General features: G+C 41.3%; 1 protein-coding gene across 16 annotated transcripts in view; it reads left to right on the forward strand.

Moving 5' to 3' along the window:
- LOC111252786 (poly(rC)-binding protein 3-like) overlaps window positions 1-25,308 on the forward strand; it is an 82,652-nt gene extending 57,344 nt beyond the window's left edge. For 14 of the 16 annotated variants that reach the window (XM_086977476.1, XM_086977471.1, XM_086977480.1 and 11 more), the window contains one exon: window positions 1,454-4,802. In XM_086977476.1, coding sequence (XP_086833602.1) covers window positions 1,454-1,661 — 208 coding nt within the window. In that variant the 3' untranslated portion in view covers window positions 1,662-4,802. The other 2 variants (XR_015319159.1, XM_086977469.1) reach the window with 2 other exon arrangements.
- Window positions 25,309-26,530: the final 1,222 nt, after the last annotated feature.

Below are 26,530 nucleotides of genomic sequence, written 5' to 3' on the forward strand. Positions count from 1 at the left end.
ATATATTCTTTTTTTTTTTCTATATGAATCGCATTATTACTTTTACTGTCATTAGTGTAATTATTGTTCATATTTGCCATTTTACGAGTGTGATGTGCGCGAATAAGCGAACGAACCATCAATCACTTTGTCATGCTAGTACCGTGCTTTTTTTTATAGTGCAAAAAACGGAAGTACGATTGGTGCTATTCTTTTAAATGTTCTCGTCGTCGATGTTGTTCGTCTCGTCATTATTCGCTAGTTGTTGTTGTTAGTGTCACTGCTATTGTTGCTGCTGCTGCTGCTGTTGTTGTTGATGTTGTTGGCGTTACGTAAACAAATCAACAACTCTTAAACCGTTTTCTCATTGAGTGACTGATCGATGATCGCTACTGATTTATTGATTTCATTGATATAATTGATTGATTTACTAAGCAAAGCCTTTCCATTTCCTTGTCTGCCTGTTCCTGCCCCGCTGCTCCACGTGCTCTCCATCCCCAACACAACCAACCAATCAAAATCAACCAACGTGGCACTGCAATCACCGGCACAATCACCAATCAATCAACTATCCTCAAAATTCAATCAACCCAACGCAACCAACCTCGTTCAACCACATTCAACCCAATCAACCTTCTCGCCAACAAACGATCAACAACCTTCGACCTTCCGACTCCTGCATCCCCCACAACCGACATTCCCGATCAATCAACCACTACCATTACAACCACAACCACCTATGGCATGCGACGATGATGATGATGATGATACGACTCATCCAATCACTCAATCGATCAATCAACCATCCAACCTGACCTCGTAAGGATGCCTAATTCGTCTCTGCTCCCTGATATTTCCCGACTTTGCCGTGGCTCCTCGATCACTCGCTGCAACCAACCGTCCAATATATCGACCACTACCAAATTCGACCCGCTCGCTCGCCCGCCCGCCCGCCCGCCCGCCCGCTCGCCCTGTGTCTGTTTCTGAATCGGTCAATTAATTCTTTCTCTATTAATGACCATCGATTGATTTGACCACATTTACATCTATTGCGCACACTACTCGGCACACGTACACGCACGGTATATGTGCTGTTGATCTATAACAAACCATCATTCATCGCGACGATGCTGCTCCGCGCATCGGCATGATGGATGAATCCTGTGTTTGTGTGACCATACCATATTGTGTTTGTAAACCGGCGATGTAAACGATTGGATTGTACATTGATCTCTACTGTATACGGCGATAATTGTGGTTTATTTATGCGCCGTTATGTCAATCGGGCTCCAAATGTTCAAACTTCGCTGAACAATTGTACGATTAACAACCTGCCTTGCGGAAAATAACCACCGCTTTATCAACCCCACCTATTACATGCGATAACTGTGGCTCCGTTCGCCGGTTTCTGGACAAATTGCTTTGACGCCATTCGAACTGTCGAAAATCGTTTTAAATATCGACAATGCTGCAGCATGGAGCTAGCACGAACCTTGGCTGATCCAACGGCTGGCATTCTTATGCAGTTGAGCAGCACGGCCAACTTGGCAAGCGGCCTGCCGGCGCAGATGTCCAGCGGCTTGGGCGGCAAGTCTAAAGGCGGGTCGAAACCGTCTTCGCCCCTTGGCGCCCAGGGTGGCCTTGGACGCAACGGGGGCTCGGTCAAGTTTGCGCCCTACTAAATGCTCCCGTTACAATTACAACTGCGAAATCGGCTAAGTACAATCTTGCTGCTTTAACCTAACACCGAATCCTGCATTCGACCTACTTTGTTCAGGGCGAGGAAGAGGTCGCGCTGATCATTTTTTGCGTATGTGCAGACGTCACTGTGTAATCGTAGAACGTGCCCCAATCACCGCATTTTTGCGTCCCGCCGGAGCCTTCCTACTATCGCAAGCGTAGCCCTAAGAAAAAAGATTGTAATTCCTCATCAGTGATAACACTAACTGCACATGGGAGAGAAGGCGCTCAAGGCAGATATGAATGCGTAACGGCTTTGGCTCACAGGCCATGGTAATGATAGGATGATCATCAAGCGAAGAAGCTCGTCTCCAAAAGACGCAAACAAAATACAAACCGCGAGTCTCAGGTGTAGAAGTAACGATTGTCTAATTCAGGGGCCTCAGCTGGCGGCTAACATAAGCTACGAATTCATGCGCTGATACGGATGAATCTGTAACGCGTACGTGTAAGAAGAAAGTGTAGGATCGACAAGTCAGGAAAAGAAAACGAGAGAACGACACAGATGGATTAGGAATGGTATTGTTCAGTAAAAATAATTATCCACAGACCTCAAATATGTAAGACACGGAACCACCGCTCTCGCTTATTCTTTAATACAGATATGAATGAAATGAGCGACACGGTCGCAACATCAGCAATGCCTCCTCAGTCTTGCACAGTTAAGGCAGAGTCAAGCCAATGAGGAAAACGAGAGAGAAAAAAATACGGTTTTATAATTATTATTACTACTATTATTATTGTGCAGACGATGTTCAAATATCGCTAAATGATGGCATTAAAGCTAGACAACGTCGCCAGATAGAGCTGAGGCAACCAAGTATGGGAGAACAAACTGCTGCTTAAAGAAGAAGCTGTAGAATCAGCGAGTGCGACGTTTATAAAGGTATATTATATACAGATCAGCGGTAGCAGACGGTATAATTGAATTCAAAAGGGGAAGAGGGTACAGCCGATAGAGAAGATTCAGCCAGGCGGGAGAGGGGCGGACTTTTAGCGAACAGATTTTAACGGTAACAAACTTCTATCGTAAGCAAGATGAAAGAAAATGTACGACCATATAAAAAAGGAGAGTAAAGCTATATTAAAAACAGGTGTGATGCATCAGAGGATGACATAGGAGAATGGCAAAACAAAAAACAAAGGAAGCACTAAAAGTTGTAAGCTGCTGGGAGATAAGGACCGAGCCTGAGCAAACGGGCCTAGAGTCGATTTGTTCATCTGTATATGAATACTGTTTTTGCATTGCCGCCAGCAGAGCGAACTACTGGTTATTTAAATGACCGCCAAGCCAAAGAATTGTGTAACAGATCCGCCCCTCCTAGCCGAATCAGCGTTACTTACGAGTTCATTATTATCATTATATAATGAAACTGCTTAGAAATGATTGCAGTAATGAAAGATTGTAAGGAGAAAGCCTAAGAAGACGATATATATATATACATATACATATATATCAGATATGCTGCTGAAAATGTGGGTCTATAATCAACAACATGACGCATATACAGCAACCAGCACTAGCTGTTATTATAATCATTATTTCGATTATACACATACGTATATATATATATATATATATATATATATATATATATATATACACAGTAATAATATATACTGTCATTGTGAATTTTCGTTATCACGAAAAACTTTCACCACCCTAATTACATAGTAACATTTAAATATTTATATATACACGCCATACATTACACCGCGTGCACCGCAAACGTGCAGGTAATAAGAACGTGCATCACGATCACGATACATCCACTAAAATGAGAAGTAATGATCATTTTATTCTCATCATTATTATTACTTCTGAAAGAACTTGAAATAGAAAAGAAAATGCCGAAAGAGCGCGAGGTATAGAACGAGCTAAATGATCATGCCAGATTTCCTATTCTGCAATCCTGTTTTTGCTTCTCCTTTCTCCCATTCAGTCGATATGGTCATAACATATAACTGAACATTATCCGTATGAAGGATATGGTCAGTCTCGACAGGAACAAACCAGATCAGGCAAACAGACGAGGAGCTACTTCTCGAGAATAAAGAAGTAGTTTGTGTGTTGGTGACTCCTGTCACCGTGCAATCGTAGCTTATTGTCAGTTTCAACTTAGATATTATTTTATACGCAATCATTTAGAAGCTTATCTCTCTTTGTAGTGCAGAGGGGTTCATTTTGTAGGATGATTATTATTGGTACTATTGCTACCAATGTATTAGAATTATTTATAGTCATTGTGCCTTTCAGTCGATGGCGACCCCGAATACGGCCTACGCCGTATCTCTTTGTAACCAGTCTAGCTACTTTTGTTAAATGGGTCTGATAGGTCAAATGATGCTTATGTTGCAGCTGTAACTGGTATTCTTGAAGCAAATATGGCATCGATGACCAGGAGACAGCTAAAGTCCTTTCTGCCTGAAATAGTTATAGAAGTGTTACATATAGAAATACAGACATATATAAACAAAGACACACATGGACACACGTAGACGTATCTGCACCACCAAAATAAAGTAGACATTCATACTTTTTACAGAAATTCAATTAATTTTCATGCACACAATAATTAGCAGCTTGTGATTTGAACGGTATACGTTCATGTCTGGCATATACAGGTAAAAGGAGTTGAAGAAAATGATTATAAAAGAAAAAAAAATACATACTATTTATTCCGACTTGTTCGCCAGCTCATAATGTCATTTGGCTTCCCCAAGCATCAAAACGGTAGGATCTGTCTCTTGCCGCTCACGACGATAGTAATAGTAGTCAGTGGAATTAAAAGGAGAAATAAGAAGGATGTTATTTCTGTTAGTATTTTTTGGATTATTGTAGCGTTAGTCTAATGTTTTATCGAGGGTTCGAGGCTGGCGTCTTGGAACGACATGCTAATCCTAAACCTCTAGTCAAGGGATGGCCCGCCGTTAACCGAAGCGTAAAATATCATCCTTTAGTTGTCAACAGCAATGAGCGACAGAGTAACAGAGGTCGTCTGCTCTATGTAATCTCATAAGTGGCTATACTATCCCAATTTTATGGAGGCCAGAGAATAAACAATAAGTCTATTAGCAGCGTATTTTTAGGTGTTGCAGTTCAATAGCAAATAACAGCTTACTTACTAAAATAGAGTTATACACTTGCATGTGTATGTCTCAGACTATATATATATATAATCTGTGCACATTGTAACACCACGCACGCACGTGTATTTCAGAATTGCGTGCCCTGAAATCTGTTGTTGTCACACCTGGTATACGAGTTTTTCCATCCATTATCTTCATTCTATACACGTTCTTTACCTCCTTGCAACGGCCTCCGCGCGCTGCTTTGCGGCGGTTGCCTACCGTGTTAATCAGGGATTATTCTTATTGTATTGCCCCTATTCATAATCTCGGTCTATTATAGCGCATCGCTATTGTTGAATATAATGGTGGGTGTCGACCAATGATAAAAAACAGAGCTGCAAGTAAGAAGAGTAAATAAACGACGTGAGCGTAGGACGGTCTGGCAAATATATGCCACTAATGATGATAGTGGTGATGTAATTTGTACATTAGCGTTAAATCCTACCTCCAGTCAGCTATCCCTATATGAACTGGCAAGAGAGCATATCTATGTTACAACTAGACAGATAACGTAGCGTGTGTGAGGAAGGACCAGGGATAAAGAGGCATAACCGTGTTGACATTAAGAAGTGTGGCACTGACGCGGTTAAACGGCGGGTTTTTTTGAAAATCATTCGTGGAACCAAATATTCTAGGTATGATTCAATTGAACGATATATAACTGACGATAACAATACTAATGACTAATGACCAAATGATAGTACTGTAGAGAGTTGAAACCGGAAGATCCAATCGAACAGAACAGCTGCAACAACAATAACAACAACAACAACAATAACAACAACAACAACAACAACAAAATGACGAATCTGTACTCATAAACCAACTACACATTTTGAACGATGTTAGTAACGATGATGACAATGGTGATGATAGAATCAAGGATATTATTATTGCTATTACTGTAATTTTAATGCATAATGATTGCATGGGATACTTAGCCCGATAGCGCTTGCCCGCATGAAGGAGAAGTGTTGAAAGCGATTAGTAAGACGACGAAGAAAGCTCATTTTTGGCTCTTATCACACTCAATTACATAGAGAGAGACACACACACACACACACACACACACACACGTTGACAGATAGACACTCACATCCATACACACGGACATGCACGCAGACAGACAGACAGACGGAGACAAACACACAGATATACGTACATAGATACACACATACAGAAACACACGTACATACTTACACACATATAAACTCATGTACACACATGCATATATACACACACATGTAGACATACACACACACGTAGACATACGCACACACACAGACACGTAGACATACGCACACACACACACACGTAGACATACGCACACACACACACACGTAGACATACGCACACACACACACATACCACACACACACACACACACACACACACACACACACACACACACACACACACACACACACACACACACACACACACACACACACACATAGGTAAATCGAGGCGTCTTGAAACTGTGGACGGCCATGTCACGTTCGTGAAGTGTGATACCGATGATTAGGTCGAATGGCCGCCTACATAACAGTATCCAGTAAAAAAGAAACTGATGGAATACTAAATGAGCGACAGGCAAATCGAATGAACAATTTCAGACCATTCCTACGGCAAGACGTGAACGCTATTTGCAACACAGTAGAGCTTCATACGAGTAGACAGATCTGTTGAGTGCCTTCAGGGCGAATTCATCTCGCAGATCAGCATACATGTTTCTTTGGAGGCATTTGTGCCGATTCGTGATTGATGTTGAAGGTTTTCACCGTGAAAGGCTTCTGGCCCTTGCGTTTGCTACAAGTTCATGAGAGAAGACATCAGTCCCTCAGGAAAGCAGATTCAACTAATGTCAACCATGTATTTCTAACTTGTCTCATTCCCGCTATGGACAAGCCAAAGTACATCCCGTCAGAAACAACAGATCAGACATCTGTCACAATAGCGTATTCTCTAATTCTACCACTGCTTGTTGTATTCTTTTATATTGCATATATTTAGGGACCCCAGGTGAGTTTTACCATTCCAGAGCAATCGGTGTCTGTTGGTACTGTCGCTGTCGTTCATGGTTCCGCATGTACCGCGGTCCTGAGGACACGTTTTTAACTAGACACAATTTAATTTCAACATTATACAGGATAGGTGTACGACTGGATACCTAGATTCAGTCGTATGTACGCTATTAAATTCGATACGTATAAAAATATAAGTGCTAATAATTGATTCCATTATGCTTGTTATGTTTTGAATCTTGCAGCATTCAAAATGCGCAATTACCTCTCATCTGGAAAAATATGGCCGCCGCAGCCGCGGTTGCTCCCATCAAGTAAGTTCGCCCTTAAGGATGTCTACGGCAAAAATGTGCGTTCGTACAGGTGCTCTAGGCGCGGTCCTAGCAGAATAATAGCACGCATATCCAACTGTCGTTCAATGGATGTCGTTGAAGCGTGCTGCTGCTGCTGCTGCTGCTCGTTTTAGTAAAAGTGCATACTTTGTGCCGATCGTCGAAATTCGAGAAATTTATGATTTTCGATCTTTCCACACCTTGTTTTTCATTCTCTTGCGCCCTTTGCCAATTAGAATTCGCTTTATAAATAGATAGAGATAGGTAGATAAAATGTAATACATTGCGAATATATGCGTGACACGCGCAAGGTAGTCCCTGGCACCGAACTGATTCGATAAAGATTACATCTGTATCATAACAACGAGTCTTGCATAGGGGCAAAAATGCCATACTGCATAGAGATGAGTAAAGAAAAGTGTGTTACACAGAGGAAAGGGTGATCCACCGGGAAATGAAGCTCTTGCTTCTGGGGTGGTCATGCGTCTACAGTGACGATTTTCTGAGGCGATCTATGTCGCGTGTTCACACTCTGATCAACTGACATTGAACCCAGTTTAGTTAGACGTTAGGCGTTTCGAAAGTACATAGGCAGTGCTGAAGATGGCAAAATCATTGGGTTTTAGTAACTGAAGCTACATGTACCGCATGTGGGTCGAGAAGCTGTTGTCCGTGCCGGCCTGCGGCTGTTCTCGAGCTAGTCTTCATTTGTCGTTTTTTTTTTGTTTTTTGCCTATTTCTAGCTAAAAAACCTACGACGGCAAAATTGGGAGTCGGACGAAACGTGCGAGTACCTCGTGACAGTGAGGACGGACTTGGCGACATTTAACGAGGATCAATATCACTACGGTTACCATCAGACACAGACATCTCCTCTCAACTTTCTAAAACGTTGGATCATCTGTACATTTTCTTTTCTAGACCCATACAATGTATAATGTGATGTGGCGATGCAATGCGACTCATGCAAGGTACGAGGCCGTCACGGGAAGCCACTCTCTCGTTATTGTTGCTCTCGACGATAATAATCAGAGTATCGCCGTGGACCGTTGACCGTAGGCGATTAGCAGCAATATCAACCCCAACCCAAAAACCACGAAGAGAACAATAATAACAGCAAACAAACAGCGGAGGAACAAGTGCAATGATAACAATATTAGCCGCAACCGAAATGAAACGAACCACAACCGGAGTCCAATGGGAAATATTTGAAGCTTTATTAACGACAACAAAAAATGGAGAAGAGTCGCAAACGGAAATACCGTGTATCAACTGACTACGCATGAAAGACAGCGGCGGCGGCGGCGGCGGCGGCGGCGGCGGCGGCGGCGACGTAAAAGCAAAAGGCTAATAATAATAACAGTGAAGAACGAAAGTAGTTGAAACGGAACTGGGGCGAAGATGATGCGGAACTGAAAAAAAAAGTAATAAAAAGCGAAAGGAAGCACAGGGAAATGAAACAAAAGAACATAATTATATGTCTGTAACAATTCTGTGATCTAGTGGATAGTCTCAACGTGGCGCGGGGAGATGGACGTGCTCTAATCTTTTACATTGCGATGATGATTATATTGATTGATGACAAAGATACTCAAGCTTAATACGGTGATCATATAAAGAAGTACGCTTAAAATATAATTGATGACATAAAAGAGCTAATTATAATCGATTATAATCGCCACTGGTAGATTCTCCAATCTGTGTGCCGATAATTTGCTCTCCGAAGAGATTGCGATTGCAAGAATCTCAGTGCTATATGACCGCGTCGCGTTCACTGGTCGCTGATAGATTTTGTATTGGTGGCTGTCTTCAAAGGATTCCGGTAGTATACGCTCAACGCATTTGCTTCTCGTTCGACTAAATAAAGTTTGCCTAGAAAAGTCAAATGCTGTTGCCATAATTGATCTAGAGAGTGTAGCAAAATACGTCGTTGACTCAGCGGCCTTGACATTGTCGGGCGACGATACGGCGATTCAATCCTACTACCGTATGCATCCTGCTTTCCCCCGTGTACTACCCATATTATTTACAAATATGCCTATATGTACCTTTTGTAAGGCCTATGCTATCTCCTTCTATGAAATATATATGCAAGCTGCTATATGCTCATTGCACTATTGTATTATGCTTTAGGCAGTTGTTGTTGACTCCTAGCTACCGCTATACTATCTAGTGAACTTGAAACGCATCGAACCTTAGGCTAACGGCGACACGGTAACTACGCCTGGCGACACGGTCACTACGCCTGGCCACCTGTTTAACTCCTAGCTTCATCTTGCTTTCGCACACCCTGACCCAGTTCTTGATACAAGCTGACACCAGATCGTCACTATCTGCCAGTATCACTGTATGTTAACCACAGTATGTCTAACGGATGATTACGGGGATGTGTGGCGGTGTCCGCCTCTCCCTTCTCTCTAAATGGCAAACCAGCATTGATACGTCCAGCGATTTCTATTAATATTCAGTTATTGTTATCCCGTAGTTTGACGATGTCGGAATAGATGTCAGCGGATACCCTCACGGGATCGTTTGCGAAACGATCCTTCGGATGCCCTGTGTCGCGTCTACCCGCCAGACAAAATCATTGTTCTTCTTGACGTAACCTCACATTTACTAGGCAACAAATACAACTGGTTGACGGAACTCATGTATCAGTAGGTCGTTATATGACAACTATTATAAGCTTGTACTCTTTGCCCCGGTGCAATACCATCCCCCGCGCTTACGAGCCTATTCTAGTCAGCTTTTCTTCTGAGATCAGGGCATTTACAAAGTCTATAATAAGAATGAAATATTTAAATGTATGAACTGATGACAATAATATGACATGATTATGTGAATAGCGTGACGAGGATGGTGACTATACGTGTGGAAATATTGATAAGAAGACCTGTCATACGAACGACTGATAATTTATTTGATCAGTTTCTAATTAATTACCGTTGTTATTATTATAACGATGCAGCACCGTGCTTACTGATGTGCTGTCGTGCGCAAAATGCACGTAGCCACGCAAATAGATTGATATTGATCGAAGTGACGATAATAAAGGGCAAGAAAGGAACACAACTCGAAAAGTAGCATAAGCTCGGAAAATAAGGACAGGAATTTACAATATGTATGACGAGACAGTATACATATATATACACATACTATTCCTATTATAATTATTTTTCAACCGGCGATCTATCCATCCAGCCACCCAGCCAGTACCGTTATATTATAGAGTGCATGTGAAGAAGCCACCACGCAGCGTAGGAACATGTTTACGGGCAGAAAATTATGTTAAGCTGTGATTAGAAGTAGCTAACAAGGAATTCGTATAACGAGTGAGTTAGTAGTTGTTCTTTGAATCAATCGTGCCCCAATTATATTCGAACTAATGGCTCAAGCCATTGTATTAAGATAGGCATATTGTTACTGTGTGGTGTTAGTAAATACTGCAATAGAATAATAGCGAACACCGTGAAAAGTGTACAATTATATAAACAGCAGCAAAAAAAATTACTTCAAGCGCGTGTTGAAAGCGGTAGCGTTAAAATTGCGACAAGTTCCTTTAATCGTCTCAAAATGTTTTGTTCATTCGAAAAATGGCGCCCACAGATACGCAGATGGGCATGCGTCGACAAAAGCGGGCAGACAGAATAAATACAGGCGCGCAAATGAAATCAAGCGGTGTCGCCTGTGGACATAATAGTGATTGGCATGAAAATCGAGGTATAGCTCTATGGTACAATGCCGTTGACTCAACAACCGTAAAAGTTTTCATAACGTGCACGTCAATCGAACAGAAATACTAGTGCGGGCAATAATAATACCTAAGAAATCATTCATATGTGAATACACAAGGTGATATATCATACTCTGGACTTGTAATGATATTGTAATAATACTATTAACGATATGTCTATAAGCATCGGCGAAGCTAGCGCCACGGTTGAACCAATCGTAGTACAGGATGGTAAACATAACTGATTGCGTTGCATAAGCGTTGTGACCTCGGAAAAAATGCTGGTAGATCAGACGTAACTGAGAACGCAGTAAGTGGACAAACGGGATGCGTGATCAGCCCCGCCATATAACTGTTCTTACGATGTTACCCAAACAACTGATCCTCGTAGACTTCGAAGGCTTATGTCAAACGAAGATGGTGATTGTCGATGTTAACTTTCTTACTTGTCTCAAAAAGATTATGGTAATAGTTAGAAAAGTAATCGATCGATATCAACAACAGCGGTAGCATAATAATAGTGATATAACAAAATTAAGATGGAAGTGTGCAGTCGAAAAGCATAATTGTGTTCGAGTGTAACAATTCAGTTGATACATGGGCGGCCAAGTAGGCCCGACGGCACTTTTTCAACATATCGCGTATTGTTCCAACGTACTGAGGAGCGTCACGGGGCAATTTATTTAATATACATGCGTACACGAACATATCATCCATCTCTAGGAAGGAGACGAGCGCAACGTCCCCGAACAGGGTTGCCTTCTTTCGCGATAAAATGCAGGCATATCATTTCGTCACCTCCTTCCCTTTCAGGGTATTAGCGATCAGCGTGTGATCCACGCCGATCGCCGGGGAGTTGGGGCGACGTCGAGAAGCTGCGCATTCTTAGGGCTCAGCGCTCATTTCATGCATTGCGTTGCATGCACAGCTCGTAGAAGTCTGGGCATGTACTCGCGCACGGTATAATCGTTGGTCTAGCAACACTGACCGTATATATACAATGACGACGGGATTTGAGAACGATGGAGCGAACGAGTAAAGAGCTTGGAATTGATGAGGTAATCATAGACAAAGCGAATGGAAAAAGGCAGTCGATTATAGGGTCATGATAGAATGGAGGCAATCGCGGTGATCAAGGATAGAAGGACGACGACGACGACGACGACGACGACGATGATGAAATTCAGCCAAATATTCTTCGGCATTAGGGCGACAAGGCGGTACCTGAGCAGTTTTTAGCTAAGGTCAAGCCTCGTCCGCTTTGCAACACAACAAAACAAAACAAAATAATTGACAAAAAAGCCAAAATGTCTTAGGAGATGACGATGGACGATGATAACGCAGGGAAATTTTATGGGTTTAGGCTTTAGTCGGTGCGATATGAAGGAGTCTTAGATTCTAAACGACAATTAGAGGTGATGTCGACAGACATTTACACATATTCATGCTGCAGTGACACAAAAATACAGGACATTAGCTGTCATCAGGGTTCGTGACAAAAAAGAGATACACTAATTACAAGAAGAACTAATTATTCCTGTGACAAAAATTGTGTAGGACACCGAGCTGAACATTTACTAATTCGAAAAAGCGACTGATATTATCTGCTGTTTAATGGGTTAGTCATGAGACTCCGAAGTGAAACCCACGCTATTCGGCTGGTCCTGAAAAATATAATTCCCAATTAAGTATAGTAGATTATACTCTACACAGGAAATTCAGCAATATTTAGATGGTGTCCTTGTCGCTCTCTGAACGAAAGTATGCGAAACTAACTAGTTCTCCTTCACACAAACTTGGGACGTAATATATATATATATATATATACATACATATATATATATATATATATATATATATATATATATATATACATACATATATATATAAATCAAGGAAGTGAAAGTGTGAGCGAAAGGAAGCGTGTAAAAGTGCGTGAGAAATAGCGAGTGTGTGCGAAGTAAACCAAAATATTGCTAAATTGTAACGTGTACGTGTAAAAAGAGCTGCGAGATGGATAAATAATAGTAACCCACCTAACGCGAAGGCAAAGAAAGGTGACTGGGTAAAGTGCAACGCGGACGAAATTAACACACTACGTGCGCGGCCATGCCGGATGTAGTAGCGTAAGAAACTGATGATAACAGATAGACAAAGAGATAAGAAGAAAATTACGATTATTGTAAGAAATACTAAAGGAGGATATAATCCGTGTGGAAGGCACGCACTTGCCAGCGATCAAACTAATCCTTATTGCTAGCGACGAGTTATTTATTCTAGAAATAAAAACGAGTCTTTAATCTAATCTTATATCTTATTGAAGAAGCAGAGACAAAGAATTCTTCGATTCTAACATACAAATACACTCACCGTTAACATCACGGGGCAAGCGGGTCGAAAACTGGGACTTCCATATGAATGTACGGTGAATCTGCTATTGACAACGGCGATAATGGAGATGATCATTTTTGTCGTTATGACTACTATAATATCAAATGGTAAATATCTCTCTACCCATATAAAATACTATCGAAGATGATGGAATTACCACAAGGATTTTCTTCATGCCGATTATGATCATGACGAAACATTTCTGTAACCGATTCCGGTTGCTCCTTCTATGTTCTTTGTATTCAATACATCCACTCCTTCTCTCGTACCGTACCAAAAAACATATATGTTTCACATACAGACACAGACACACACCACAAACACACACACACACACACACACACACACACACACTCACGTAGACATATACAAACATACACAGACACAACCTGACACAAACATCACATACATGCCATCTGATAGTAAAATGATTAATAACACACAAAACGTCATTCTAAAGATGAACCCACTGCGGTTACTTGAGGCCGTGGGGTATTACGTATTTAAAGATTCCTCCAGTAGTAGATTTATGATGAATATATCTCTTCGTATTTTGAACTTGGCGGTGCTCAGGGTAGGGAGAGACGTCATTCATTTCCGCCGAGTGGCCTCGCCCGAACGGAACGTCTACAGAAACTGAATAGAGGGAAACAAAAAAAAAACGAATAAAAGCATTGCTGATGAGAAGAAACCGTGGAAAGTCGCCCTTAGCGGCAGTTCCGATTGCTAATACCCCCTTGCAGGCGCCGATTACCGATACCGCTGCAACCTAACGAAAACCTAACCAGATTTTTCGTCTGGCCTCTGTTAGGACTCTAACAAAGTAGAAAAAGGCGATTATCAACCCGAACACGGGAATGGCTCGAAGATGGTTAAAGCTACTATAGGTAGGTCCCTCAAGCGATCTATCCTGCAGTAAGAGGCGTCAAGTAAGGGTAGTGATAGGTACATTTCCGCGACAGTTTCTTGACGTACCTCAGGGACGGCGCCGACGGAAACTCGGTTCAGCCCGTCACTCCTACGGCGAAATACACCGCCGCGCGTGTCACAACAATAACAAACTTGCAATATAATAACAACTATTATAAACATTAATATCTATTGTGGTCGTCAGCCGATGGAATGATCATTAGTGGGTCATCGTCAATCTCAATTGCATTGCACTGATATGGCTATTCTGTTATCATGACGAAAACGCGCAACAAATCACGTGTTTGTTGGACACCTTAGAAAAACTTGTTGTTATTATTGGCAATAATGATACTAATTATAGGAAAGCATTACCAAATTTACAAAAACAATAACAGCAAACCAGTTAGTAAACAAGCACACTGAGACGAAGTCGCCACGGCAGCAACAGAAGCAGGAGTAAGCTAACAATATACATGAGAGGCGTGCAAATAACCTTACAAATCGCAAACGTACATGCTCGGCTGGGTAGCAGAGTAGCCGATATAGTAACAGCGTGCAAAGAAGGGAAATATTCGCCTTCTAGATGCAGTTCGTCGCACCCGGTTGCGCCGCGTAAAAACACGATCGTGGGCCGCTGTTGAAGCGGTAAACATATCGAGGAAAATTATTGATGGACGAGCGCAGAGTGGGAGGGTAGTCGACCTAGCAGTAGACAAACAGGTCCCGTCGACTCGATAGGGAAACAGGCGGTTCTTAACGAGACACCAGACGGATCTGTACAGTAAGGAAAAAGGCGGCACAAGAAATTAAGGAATAAATTCTACCTTCAGTCTTTTGCTGTGTGAAAACGACAAAAAACATTGGAATATTGATAACAATGATGATGTGATCGATGAGAGACAACTGATGATTGATACAAGCCGTGTATAAGATGGTTAATAGTTGATTGCACTAAAAACGAAACATATCATCCGCTAGTTATGGTAATGATGGGACTAGGGAAGCTACTATGTGATTATTGTGCTGGGAAACGGTGAAAGCAGGTAGTCAAGCTCGGCTCAATTCGATCTTGTTGGCCCAGATGCCGCCCATCTATCGCAGTGTGATGATGAGCGTTGTACACGATCACGGCGGGACCGAGCACGCGGTGTTGTTTCTATAGCGATTGTGTTTGCGATGAGATTTCTGTTCGGCGGTAGAACTGCATGTAACTCTATCAGATCATTTATTTATATTAAATATTGAACTGTGCTATTATCGATCAACTGAAATGGGCCGGTGGTTTCTGCGGGAATCGACGCAACACGTGTCGCCGTGACGAAAAGGATTAAGCCTTTTATTTTCAACACTCTGTCGTATTATTCGTTACGCTATTCTACGAGCTAGTCTGTTTAATAATATGGATAGCAGTTAGTGTATGCGTGCGCGACTGCCTATGATCATGTTTGCCCGTAATGCTGGATTTATCATATGAAACAATCTTCAACAGCGTCAATATCTGTCTCAATAAGAAATATACGACGACTCGTCGACTGTCGCCTCATAAAATGAGATGGAACAATAACAACAGGAAAAGCAGACACAACAGAACGCAAAACTTAAATAGACGGAAAAAATAGATCAAGAAATAAAACGCCAAAAATTTTGAGCGATTATTATATTAATATTACTAAAAATATTATTATTATTATTATTATTATATAGTCAAATGCTATTTACAGTTAATATTTCTAATAAAGTATTATCAAGGTGGAATCTAAGCTAAGTTGTGTTTATTCGTTGAATTACTGTGAGTGTTATATGCAACGCTGTAAGGGTTTGATAGCGGCTCTATTCATTCGACTGTCGGAAGAAACTATTTTTTGAGAACTGCGTGTTGATAACAGGACACTCTGTGTTTGTTAAGGCATAGGTAAATCGAGGCGTCTTGAAACTGTGGACGGCCATGTCACGTTCGTGAAGTGTGATACCGATGATTAGGTCGAATGGCCGCCTACATAACAGTATCCAGTAAAAAAGAAACTGATGGAATACTAAATGAGCGACAGGCAAATCGAATGAACAATTTCAGACCATTCCTACGGCAAGACGTGAACGCTATTTGCAACACAGTAGAGCTTCATACGAGTAGACAGATCTGTTGAGTGCCTTCAGGGCGAATTCATCTCGCAGATCAGCATACATGTTTCTTTGGAGGCATTTGTGCCGATTCGTGATTGATGTTGAAGGTTTTCACCGTGAAAGGCTTCTGGCCCTTGCGTTTGCTACAAGTTCATGAGAGAAGACATCAGTCCCTCAGGAAAGCAGATTCAACTAATGTCAACCATGTATTTCTAACTTGTCTCATTCCCGCTATGGACAAGCCAAAGTACATCCCGTCAGAAACAACAGATCAGACATCTGTCACAATAGCGTATTCTCTAATTCTACCACTGCTTGTTGTATTCTTTTATATTGCATATATTTAGGGACCCCAGGTGAGTTTTACCATTCCAGAGCAATCGGTGTCTGTTGGTACTGTCGCTGTCGTTCATGGTTCCGCATGTACCGCGGTCCTGAGGACACGTTTTTAACTAGACACAATTTAATTTCAACATTATACAGGATAGGTGTACGACTGGATACCTAGATTCAGTCGTATGTACGCTATTAAATTCGATACGTATAAAAATATAAGTGCTAATAATTGATTCCATTATGCTTGTTATGTTTTGAATCTTGCAGCATTCAAAATGCGCAATTACCTCTCATCTGGAAAAATATGGCCGCCGCAGCCGCGGTTGCTCCCATCAAGTAAGTTCGCCCTTAAGGATGTCTACGGCAAAAATGTGCGTTCGTACAGGTGCTCTAGGCGCGGTCCTAGCAGAATAATAGCACGCATATCCAACTGTCGTTCAATGGATGTCGTTGAAGCGTGCTGCTGCTGCTGCTGCTGCTCGTTTTAGTAAAAGTGCATACTTTGTGCCGATCGTCGAAATTCGAGAAATTTATGATTTTCGATCTTTCCACACCTTGTTTTTCATTCTCTTGCGCCCTTTGCCAATTAGAATTCGCTTTATAAATAGATAGAGATAGGTAGATAAAATGTAATACATTGCGAATATATGCGTGACACGCGCAAGGTAGTCCCTGGCACCGAACTGATTCGATAAAGATTACATCTGTATCATAACAACGAGTCTTGCATAGGGGCAAAAATGCCATACTGCATAGAGATGAGTAAAGAAAAGTGTGTTACACAGAGGAAAGGGTGATCCACCGGGAAATGAAGCTCTTGCTTCTGGGGTGGTCATGCGTCTACAGTGACGATTTTCTGAGGCGATCTATGTCGCGTGTTCACACTCTGATCAACTGACATTGAACCCAGTTTAGTTAGACGTTAGGCGTTTCGAAAGTACATAGGCAGTGCTGAAGATGGCAAAATCATTGGGTTTTAGTAACTGAAGCTACATGTACCGCATGTGGGTCGAGAAGCTGTTGTCCGTGCCGGCCTGCGGCTGTTCTCGAGCTAGTCTTCATTTGTCGTTTTTTTTTTGTTTTTTGCCTATTTCTAGCTAAAAAACCTACGACGGCAAAATTGGGAGTCGGACGAAACGTGCGAGTACCTCGTGACAGTGAGGACGGACTTGGCGACATTTAACGAGGATCAATATCACTACGGTTACCATCAGACACAGACATCTCCTCTCAACTTTCTAAAACGTTGGATCATCTGTACATTTTCTTTTCTAGACCCATACAATGTATAATGTGATGTGGCGATGCAATGCGACTCATGCAAGGTACGAGGCCGTCACGGGAAGCCACTCTCTCGTTATTGTTGCTCTCGACGATAATAATCAGAGTATCGCCGTGGACCGTTGACCGTAGGCGATTAGCAGCAATATCAACCCCAACCCAAAAACCACGAAGAGAACAATAATAACAGCAAACAAACAGCGGAGGAACAAGTGCAATGATAACAATATTAGCCGCAACCGAAATGAAACGAACCACAACCGGAGTCCAATGGGAAATATTTGAAGCTTTATTAACGACAACAAAAAATGGAGAAGAGTCGCAAACGGAAATACCGTGTATCAACTGACTACGCATGAAAGACAGCGGCGGCGGCGGCGGCGGCGGCGGCGGCGGCGGCGGCGACGTAAAAGCAAAAGGCTAATAATAATAACAGTGAAGAACGAAAGTAGTTGAAACGGAACTGGGGCGAAGATGATGCGGAACTGAAAAAAAAAGTAATAAAAAGCGAAAGGAAGCACAGGGAAATGAAACAAAAGAACATAATTATATGTCTGTAACAATTCTGTGATCTAGTGGATAGTCTCAACGTGGCGCGGGGAGATGGACGTGCTCTAATCTTTTACATTGCGATGATGATTATATTGATTGATGACAAAGATACTCAAGCTTAATACGGTGATCATATAAAGAAGTACGCTTAAAATATAATTGATGACATAAAAGAGCTAATTATAATCGATTATAATCGCCACTGGTAGATTCTCCAATCTGTGTGCCGATAATTTGCTCTCCGAAGAGATTGCGATTGCAAGAATCTCAGTGCTATATGACCGCGTCGCGTTCACTGGTCGCTGATAGATTTTGTATTGGTGGCTGTCTTCAAAGGATTCCGGTAGTATACGCTCAACGCATTTGCTTCTCGTTCGACTAAATAAAGTTTGCCTAGAAAAGTCAAATGCTGTTGCCATAATTGATCTAGAGAGTGTAGCAAAATACGTCGTTGACTCAGCGGCCTTGACATTGTCGGGCGACGATACGGCGATTCAATCCTACTACCGTATGCATCCTGCTTTCCCCCGTGTACTACCCATATTATTTACAAATATGCCTATATGTACCTTTTGTAAGGCCTATGCTATCTCCTTCTATGAAATATATATGCAAGCTGCTATATGCTCATTGCACTATTGTATTATGCTTTAGGCAGTTGTTGTTGACTCCTAGCTACCGCTATACTATCTAGTGAACTTGAAACGCATCGAACCTTAGGCTAACGGCGACACGGTAACTACGCCTGGCGACACGGTCACTACGCCTGGCCACCTGTTTAACTCCTAGCTTCATCTTGCTTTCGCACACCCTGACCCAGTTCTTGATACAAGCTGACACCAGATCGTCACTATCTGCCAGTATCACTGTATGTTAACCACAGTATGTCTAACGGATGATTACGGGGATGTGTGGCGGTGTCCGCCTCTCCCTTCTCTCTAAATGGCAAACCAGCATTGATACGTCCAGCGATTTCTATTAATATTCAGTTATTGTTATCCCGTAGTTTGACGATGTCGGAATAGATGTCAGCGGATACCCTCACGGGATCGTTTGCGAAACGATCCTTCGGATGCCCTGTGTCGCGTCTACCCGCCAGACAAAATCATTGTTCTTCTTGACGTAACCTCACATTTACTAGGCAACAAATACAACTGGTTGACGGAACTCATGTATCAGTAGGTCGTTATATGACAACTATTATAAGCTTGTACTCTTTGCCCCGGTGCAATACCATCCCCCGCGCTTACGAGCCTATTCTAGTCAGCTTTTCTTCTGAGATCAGGGCATTTACAAAGTCTATAATAAGAATGAAATATTTAAATGTATGAACTGATGACAATAATATGACATGATTATGTGAATAGCGTGACGAGGATGGTGACTATACGTGTGGAAATATTGATAAGAAGACCTGTCATACGAACGACTGATAATTTATTTGATCAGTTTCTAATTAATTACCGTTGTTATTATTATAACGATGCAGCACCGTGCTTACTGATGTGCTGTCGTGCGCAAAATGCACGTAGCCACGCAAATAGATTGATATTGATCGAAGTGACGATAATAAAGGGCAAGAAAGGAACACAACTCGAAAAGTAGCATAAGCTCGGAAAATAAGGACAGGAATTTACAATATGTATGACGAGACAGTATACATATATATACACATACTATTCCTATTATAATTATTTTTCAACCGGCGATCTATCCATCCAGCCACCCAGCCAGTACCGTTATATTATAGAGTGCATGTGAAGAAGCCACCACGCAGCGTAGGAACATGTTTACGGGCAGAAAATTATGTTAAGCTGTGATTAGAAGTAGCTAACAAGGAATTCGTATAACGAGTGAGTTAGTAGTTGTTCTTTGAATCAATCGTGCCCCAATTATATTCGAACTAATGGCTCAAGCCATTGTATTAAGATAGGCATATTGTTACTGTGTGGTGTTAGTAAATACTGCAATAGAATAATAGCGAACACCGTGAAAAGTGTACAATTATATAAACAGCAGCAAAAAAAATTACTTCAAGCGCGTGTTGAAAGCGGTAGCGTTAAAATTGCGACAAGTTCCTTTAATCGTCTCAAAATGTTTTGTTCATTCGAAAAATGGCGCCCACAGATACGCAGATGGGCATGCGTCGACAAAAGCGGGCAGACAGAATAAATACAGGCGCGCAAATGAAATCAAGCGGTGTCGCCTGTGGACATAATAGTGATTGGCATGAAAATCGAGGTATAGCTCTATGGTACAATGCCGTTGACTCAACAACCGTAAAAGTTTTCATAACGTGCACGTCAATCGAACAGAAATACTAGTGCGGGCAATAATAATACCTAAGAAATCATTCATATGTGAATACACAAGGTGATATATCATACTCTGGACTTGTAATGATATTGTAATAATACTATTAACGATATGTCTATAAGCATCGGCGAAGCTAGCGCCACGGTTGAACCAATCGTAGTACAGGATGGTAAACATAACTGATTGCGTTGCATAAGCGTTGTGACCTCGGAAAAAATGCTGGTAGATCAGACGTAACTGAGAACGCAGTAAGTGGACAAACGGGATGCGTGATCAGCCCCGCCATATAACTGTTCTTACGATGTTACCCAAACAACTGATCCTCGTAGACTTCGAAGGCTTATGTCAAACGAAGATGGTGATTGTCGATGTTAACTTTCTTACTTGTCTCAAAAAGATTATGGTAATAGTTAGAAAAGTAATCGATCGATATCAACAACAGCGGTAGCATAATAATAGTGATATAACAAAATTAAGATGGAAGTGTGCAGTCGAAAAGCATAATTGTGTTCGAGTGTAACAATTCAGTTGATACATGGGCGGCCAAGTAGGCCCGACGGCACTTTTTCAACATATCGCGTATTGTTCCAACGTACTGAGGAGCGTCACGGGGCAATTTATTTAATATACATGCGTACACGAACATATCATCCATCTCTAGGAAGGAGACGAGCGCAACGTCCCCGAACAGGGTTGCCTTCTTTCGCGATAAAATGCAGGCATATCATTTCGTCACCTCCTTCCCTTTCAGGGTATTAGCGATCAGCGTGTGATCCACGCCGATCGCCGGGGAGTTGGGGCGACGTCGAGAAGCTGCGCATTCTTAGGGCTCAGCGCTCATTTCATGCATTGCGTTGCATGCACAGCTCGTAGAAGTCTGGGCATGTACTCGCGCACGGTATAATCGTTGGTCTAGCAACACTGACCGTATATATACAATGACGACGGGATTTGAGAACGATGGAGCGAACGAGTAAAGAGCTTGGAATTGATGAGGTAATCATAGACAAAGCGAATGGAAAAAGGCAGTCGATTATAGGGTCATGATAGAATGGAGGCAATCGCGGTGATCAAGGATAGAAGGACGACGACGACGACGACGACGACGACGATGATGAAATTCAGCCAAATATTCTTCGGCATTAGGGCGACAAGGCGGTACCTGAGCAGTTTTTAGCTAAGGTCAAGCCTCGTCCGCTTTGCAACACAACAAAACAAAACAAAATAATTGACAAAAAAGCCAAAATGTCTTAGGAGATGACGATGGACGATGATAACGCAGGGAAATTTTATGGGTTTAGGCTTTAGTCGGTGCGATATGAAGGAGTCTTAGATTCTAAACGACAATTAGAGGTGATGTCGACAGACATTTACACATATTCATGCTGCAGTGACACAAAAATACAGGACATTAGCTGTCATCAGGGTTCGTGACAAAAAAGAGATACACTAATTACAAGAAGAACTAATTATTCCTGTGACAAAAATTGTGTAGGACACCGAGCTGAACATTTACTAATTCGAAAAAGCGACTGATATTATCTGCTGTTTAATGGGTTAGTCATGAGACTCCGAAGTGAAACCCACGCTATTCGGCTGGTCCTGAAAAATATAATTCCCAATTAAGTATAGTAGATTATACTCTACACAGGAAATTCAGCAATATTTAGATGGTGTCCTTGTCGCTCTCTGAACGAAAGTATGCGAAACTAACTAGTTCTCCTTCACACAAACTTGGGACGTAATATATATATATATATATATACATACATATATATATATATATATATATATATATATATATATATATACATACATATATATATAAATCAAGGAAGTGAAAGTGTGAGCGAAAGGAAGCGTGTAAAAGTGCGTGAGAAATAGCGAGTGTGTGCGAAGTAAACCAAAATATTGCTAAATTGTAACGTGTACGTGTAAAAAGAGCTGCGAGATGGATAAATAATAGTAACCCACCTAACGCGAAGGCAAAGAAAGGTGACTGGGTAAAGTGCAACGCGGACGAAATTAACACACTACGTGCGCGGCCATGCCGGATGTAGTAGCGTAAGAAACTGATGATAACAGATAGACAAAGAGATAAGAAGAAAATTACGATTATTGTAAGAAATACTAAAGGAGGATATAATCCGTGTGGAAGGCACGCACTTGCCAGCGATCAAACTAATCCTTATTGCTAGCGACGAGTTATTTATTCTAGAAATAAAAACGAGTCTTTAATCTAATCTTATATCTTATTGAAGAAGCAGAGACAAAGAATTCTTCGATTCTAACATACAAATACACTCACCGTTAACATCACGGGGCAAGCGGGTCGAAAACTGGGACTTCCATATGAATGTACGGTGAATCTGCTATTGACAACGGCGATAATGGAGATGATCATTTTTGTCGTTATGACTACTATAATATCAAATGGTAAATATCTCTCTACCCATATAAAATACTATCGAAGATGATGGAATTACCACAAGGATTTTCTTCATGCCGATTATGATCATGACGAAACATTTCTGTAACCGATTCCGGTTGCTCCTTCTATGTTCTTTGTATTCAATACATCCACTCCTTCTCTCGTACCGTACCAAAAAACATATATGTTTCACATACAGACACAGACACACACCACAAACACACACACACACACAGCACACACACACACACACACACACAGCACACACACACACACACACACAGACACACACCTACAGAAACGGTCGATATTCATCACATGATGAGTGTGATCATCGCTATCTTTTTTTCAGACCATTTGCAGTTGTGACCAACAAACATACACAATTCATTGTTTTTTTTTCGGCGCCTTAGTACGGAGACGGGATATAAGTACGTTTGGCGACTGGTTCGATTCCAATGAAAATATTTATGATGAACTGATAAAAAGCAGACGAACCGTTAATGAAAACAATGTCAACGTCCACAATAAAAGAAAAGCCAACTAATTATTATAACAGCTAGAACAACTGAAGCATTTGCGTGACAATTTCGTTGTTTTTTTGTAATTAAGATTTGACACTGAACGTATGAATATTATTATTATAATACGCTTATTGAAAAAATATCTATTAACGACATTATTATTGTGGAGATGACGACGATACGAGGGATGGCGTTAACATCTACTCAACTTTAGAACAACTCAAGCCGTTCAAAGGGTGTTTCGGCCATCAAAGGCCACATCCGTCGGCATCTTGAAGCAATCATAAGTGAGAATAAAATAAACACACTGATAACAATAATGATGACAATAATTACTATATCAATGGGTACAACAACATAACAAGAACGTAACCATAATGCATAATTGCGACACTACAAACACAAACATCAACAGCTAAATGATTGACAAAGATTGCGCACGTTTTACAGAAACACATATTAATACATAAGTAAAAACAAGCTAGGTAAAAAAATATACATGATGTATTATCATGAACACACACAGAGGAATAGGCGCACACGGGCGCCACACGTGGAAGCAAAAACCAAACAGCAAATACGTGTACTTTTACTAGTTGTGAAACAGGAGCAAGCAAGCTCGGTGACTGAAGAGGCCGATGGAAACAAACAGAAAAAAAGAAAAACGAAATAAATAAAGACCACATAAAAACAACAACATTTTAACATCAGTAACCTCGCTCCGAGTATCCGAGAACACTACCCTCCTCTAGGCTGTGATTCGGATACATAGGTTAAGTGACGGAACTTTGACGACGAAGAGAATAAACAAACAGCAAAAGAAGAAGAAGCAGGAACGACGCTCAACAAGGCACAACATCGCCTTCCACGAGGAAAGGGAGAAGCTAGATATGAAACAGTGAAATACACACACGTATACACACACACGTACGCACTGAAGGCGTCACATGGCCATCTGGAGACCGGAGTCGGTAATCGCGGGGCCCCGTATGGAACAAAGGCTTGGTACAAGGCTCCATGCAACCTTATCAAGTACGCAGCGGACAAATACAATAACTTCAAGGGGTGTAAGTTAGACAAGCACGCTAGAAAAGAAGAACGAAAGATTAAATACGAGATCGTAATTCCCTTAGTAAAGATACGTCACAGGAGGGAGCAGATGTACCTAAGAGGAAATGACGTCCACGTTGTTTCCCACTGATCAACAAACAGGCGCACATCTCGCAAATATCAACCAAAAGAGGATGTCAAACAGCAATCTTGTCCTTCTATAGTAATTCACCCTACCTCTCGTACTCCTGAGACACTTTAAAGGGGCCGTCTTCCATGGGGGGCCTTCATCACCGACTGCGGTTTTTTTGCGCAGGGAAAAAAGGCCGACGATGAACAAACAAACAGTCAGTCCTTGAAGGGAAAGTTAAAATATAACGCAACTCTAGAGCCATGGGCGTGTACGGTGAATGTCTGACTTGGTCTGTCAATAAATCGTGTTGCTCGATTTCAATTACTGGATTTTTCTTTATACCTAAGGGTTCATATCTGCCTGATGGATATTCTAGGCAAGTTGATTACTACCAGTAGCTATATATATATATATATATATATACATATATATATATATAATGCTTGGGTTTACGGGGAAGAAAGTTAATTAAGGTTGTGCCAGTTAAGAGGAAGTTTAACTGGCTTAGAAACCTGCTTTTTTCCTGTTTGCCTTACTAAGCGCTTGCATTGCGACACCCTGACTACAAAAAACGAACTAACTGTAACGTCTGCCTGCGAATGGAAACATTTTTAGGAACGTCTTGGGAAAACATTAGCGCATAGTTGCGTCTATTCAATATGCTGATAAATCTGAGTTAGGTATTTTTGCTAGATTACTTGACCAATCCCACTGTTTTTATTAATAGGAAGCTGATAATTTACGATTAAAAATTACCTCTTTTATCCATAAGCCATATATAACTAGACATTAGGTTAGAGCTGACAGTTTAAACGCTAATGTTTTTAGCATTGTTTACCTCCAAAGCGAGCTTTTACCTATAATTTTAGGGTACATAAGAGTTTCCAGCCAGCTTTAGAGCTTTGGAATAGTAAACAAAAGGAAGCTTTGTACCTGTTTGGCTAGTACTCCACTGAAACTTGTGTGTGACAAGTCTCACGTAAATACTTGTATATTATATATGTAAAAATTAAGCTTTTTGTTCGTGTAATTCTCGCAGTTATGGTGCACATAATATTCAATTATGATTTGCATGAACAGGGACGGTAGTACGCAATTGCTGCATAGGGCAATCCTCTCGAACATTTGCCAGACCCGTACGGAAACATTTTTTCATTTTCTGGGAATATTGAACTTGAACAGCTCGGAACTTGATCGGAAGATAGCTATTGCTAAAAATACGTTAACATTTATACTGCCAGCACCAATTTAACATCTAATTATACGCAATTTAATCAACAAAAGACGTCTACTTTTATAGAGAAAAAAACAGCAACAAAAGCTAGGTCTAAATGTCGGGAAGCGCCAATTCAAAAGCCGCAGTGTACAATTCATGTGAGCTATGCAGAGGTTTTTTTACAACGACGCATATGGGTTAAATCACTATTTGCACTTAAACAGTACTTCTGTTTCGCTATTATCTAAATTTTGAGTGCGTGACGTCTGTGAACGTCTGGAGGGCTTAGCTTCCTTCCAGCGTCCGAACCTAGTTGTACGGGAAGAA

This window comes from Varroa destructor, unplaced genomic scaffold, assembly GCF_002443255.2.
Source record: "Varroa destructor unplaced genomic scaffold, Vdes_3.0 BEIS01000001.1, whole genome shotgun sequence".
In the NCBI taxonomy this organism is placed as follows: Eukaryota; Metazoa; Arthropoda; class Arachnida; order Mesostigmata; family Varroidae; genus Varroa; species Varroa destructor.